Below are 3,157 nucleotides of genomic sequence, written 5' to 3'. Positions count from 1 at the left end.
AGAGAGAGAGAGAGGGAGAGAGGAAGAGAGAGAAGATTTAATTCCAGAGGTGTTGCTGGCCGGGCGTAGTGGCTCACACCTGTGTAATCGCAGCACTTTGGGAGGCCGAGGCAGGTGGATCACTTGAGGCCAGGAGTTCGAGACCAGCCTGGCCAACATAGTGAAATCCCATCTCTACTAAAAGTACAAAAATTAGCCGGGTATGGTAGTGCATGCCTGTAATCCCAGTTACTCGGGAGGCTGAGGCATGAGAATTGCCTGAACCTGGGAGCCAAAGGTTGCAGTGAGCCAAGATCATGCAACTGCACTCCAGCTTGGGCAACAGTGCGAGACTCTGCATCCAAAAAAAAAGAGGTATCATTGAGCTGTGAAAGAAACTGGCCAGCCCTAAATCATAGGCTCCCCTCTCAGTCTGATGTAGTATCAATCCTGGATTTGCTTGTCCTCTGAGAAGGAAGTCCCTACCTTTGGAGAAAGAAGCTATTGAACGTCGCTCTGTTCCCTCTTGCTAGATCCACTGGTTCCTGTGCAGCTCTTGGAAGGCAAGAACATTTTTGGCTGACTTCTTTGTAGTCTAGAGAATGCATAGGTCAGCTCTTGCAACCCCAAAATACCACTGAGATTTAGGCAGTGGCATATCAAGGAATTAGGCCTAAAAGCTAAGCAAAGATTGAAAACAAAAAAATAGGAGTAAGTTAAAAGCAGGATCCTCTTCCAGGGAACATATGAAAACTGATGGTCTAGAACGGGGATCAGCACACATTTGCCATAAAGAGCCAGATAGTAAATATTTAGACTTTCAAACTGCACATCCTTATCACAGCTACTCAGTTCTGTCACTGTAAAGCAAAAGCAGTCATAGATGATAAACAAACAACTGAATGTGCCTGTGTTCCAATAAAACTTTACTGATAAACAATGAAACTTGAATTTCATATAATTTTTACATGTCACAGGACATCATTCTTTTTAAAAATTATTTTCAACCACTTAAAAAATTAAAGCTATTCTTAGCTCATGGGCTGTACAAAAACAGGTGGTAGGCCAGATTTGGCCCACAGGCTGTAGTTTGCAGACCTGTGGTCTAGAACAATGCTGTCCATTAGAAATATGAGAGCTGTTGGGTACAGTGGTTCACACCTGTAATCCCAGCATTTTGGGAGGCCAAAGTGAGAGGAGCTCCTGAGCCCTGGAGTTTAAGAACAGCCTGGGTAACATGGCAAGAGATCATCTCTACAAAAAAAAAAAATTAAAAATCAGCTGGGCATGGTGGTATGCACCTGTAGTCCTAGCTACTGGGGAGAATGAGGCTGGAAGAGGATTGCTTGATCTCAGTAGTTCAAGGATGTAGTGAGCTATTACATCCACTATTACACTCCAGCCTGGGTAACAGAGTGAGACTCTGTCTCTTAAAAAAGAAAAGAAGGCCGGGCACGGTGGCTCATGCCTGTAATCCCAGCACTTTGGGAGGCCGAGGCGGGTGGATCACGAGGTCAGGAGATCGAGACCATCCTGACTAACACAGTGAAACCCTGTCTGTACTGAAAATACAAAAAAATTAGGCAGGTGTGGTGGCGGACGCCTGTATTCCCAGCTACTCAGGAGGCTCAGGCAGGAGAATGGCGTGAACCTGGGATGTGGAGCTTGCAGTGAGCTGAGATCAGGCCACTGCACTCCAGTCTGGGTGACAGAGTGAGACTCTGTCTCAAAAAAAAAAAAAAAAAAAAAAAAAGACCGGGCACGGTGGCTCACGCCTGTAATCCTAGCTCTTTGGGAGGCTGAGGTGGGCAGATCACAAGGTCAAGAAATAGAGACCATCCTGGCTAACACAGTGAAACCCTGTCTTTACTAAAAATACAAAAACAAAATTAGCCAGGCGTGATGGTGGGTGCCTGTAGTCCTAGCTACTCGGGAGGCTGAGGCGGGAGAATGGCGTGAAGTATAAGAGCTGAAGCCAGGCACAGTGGAACATGCCTGCAGTCCCAGTTACTTGCAAGGCTGAGGTGGGAGGATGTGCTTCAGCCCGGGAGTTAGATGTAGCCTAGGCAACATAGTAAGACCCATCTCTAAAAAAATAAAAAGAAAGAAAGAAAAAAAAAAAAGAAAAATATAATGAGAGCCATATATGTAATTTAAAATTTTCTAGTAATCTCATGTAAAAACTTTTAAAAAGGTAAAATTAATATTTTATTTAACTCAGTATATGAAAATATAACTTTCATGCTATCAATATGTAAATTACCAGTGAGATATTTTACTTTCTCTGTTTTCATAATAAGCCTTTGAAATCCAGGATGTATCGTACACTTATAGCCCATCTCAGTTCATTCTAAACATAAGAATTCAATAGTTACAGACTGCTGAAGATCAGTAAAGATGTTATCCATTTGCCCAGCTGCATCATCTGAGAGTGTTGCATGTTGAAGACATGATCTGTTACAACAAATAAGTCACCTGTACTGGAAATCAGTTTGCCGAAATTATTGAATCAAAGGAGGTTCCAGCCTTGACAAGGGGATTGTGGCCCTTCCTGGAATCCCTCTGGACACGCCCTCCCAGCATCTTCTAGGAAAGATGCAGCACCTCAAAGGGAAGCCCAGGAAGGAGACATGGAAAGACAAGAAGGAGCAGAAGCAAGCCATGCAGGAGGCCCGGCAGCAGATCACCACGGTGGCACTGCCCACGCTGGCCACGGTCGTGCTCCTGATCGTGGTGTTTGTGTACATGGCCACACGCCCCACCATCAACAAGGGAGCACCGCGGCCATCCGCAGACCCGTTTGGCAGGGAGAGGAGGCACAGGAGGTGGAAGCAAATGAAATATGGCTTTCATATTCAGAGATGTTCATGCTGCTGAGCTATAAGCAGGAGCATCCTGTCTTCTCTGTTTTTTTTTTCTTCTTCTTCTTTTTTGAGACGGAGTCTCGCTCTATCACCCAGACTATCACCCAGTCTTGCTCTATCACCCAGGAGTGCAATGGTGCAATCTCGGCTCACTGCAACCTCTACCTTCTGGATTCAAGCGATTCTCCTGCCTCAACCTCCTGAGTAGCTGGGATTACAGGCACGTGCCACCACGCCTAGCTGAGTTTCGTATTTTTAGTAGAAATGGAGTTTCACCATATGGGTCAGGCTGGTCTCGAACTCCTGACCTCGGG

The 3,157-nt window shown here is 45.4% G+C and overlaps 1 protein-coding gene across 1 annotated transcript; it reads left to right on the top strand.

Annotated features, from left to right (window-relative positions):
* Positions 1-2,574: 2,574 nt before the first annotated feature.
* SMCO4 (single-pass membrane protein with coiled-coil domains 4) lies at positions 2,575-2,856 on the top strand. Its single transcript, XM_008012402.3, has one exon. It carries the CDS (start codon positions 2,575-2,577, stop codon positions 2,854-2,856), a length of 282 nt encoding a protein of 93 aa, XP_008010593.1.
* Positions 2,857-3,157: the final 301 nt, after the last annotated feature.

The sequence above is a fragment of the Chlorocebus sabaeus genome, chromosome 16 (assembly GCF_047675955.1).
Source record: "Chlorocebus sabaeus isolate Y175 chromosome 16, mChlSab1.0.hap1, whole genome shotgun sequence".
NCBI lineage: Eukaryota > Metazoa > Chordata > Mammalia > Primates > Cercopithecidae > Chlorocebus > Chlorocebus sabaeus.
The sequence above is the reverse complement of the archived record's forward strand: the minus strand, read 5'-3'. Positions and strand labels throughout refer to the sequence as shown.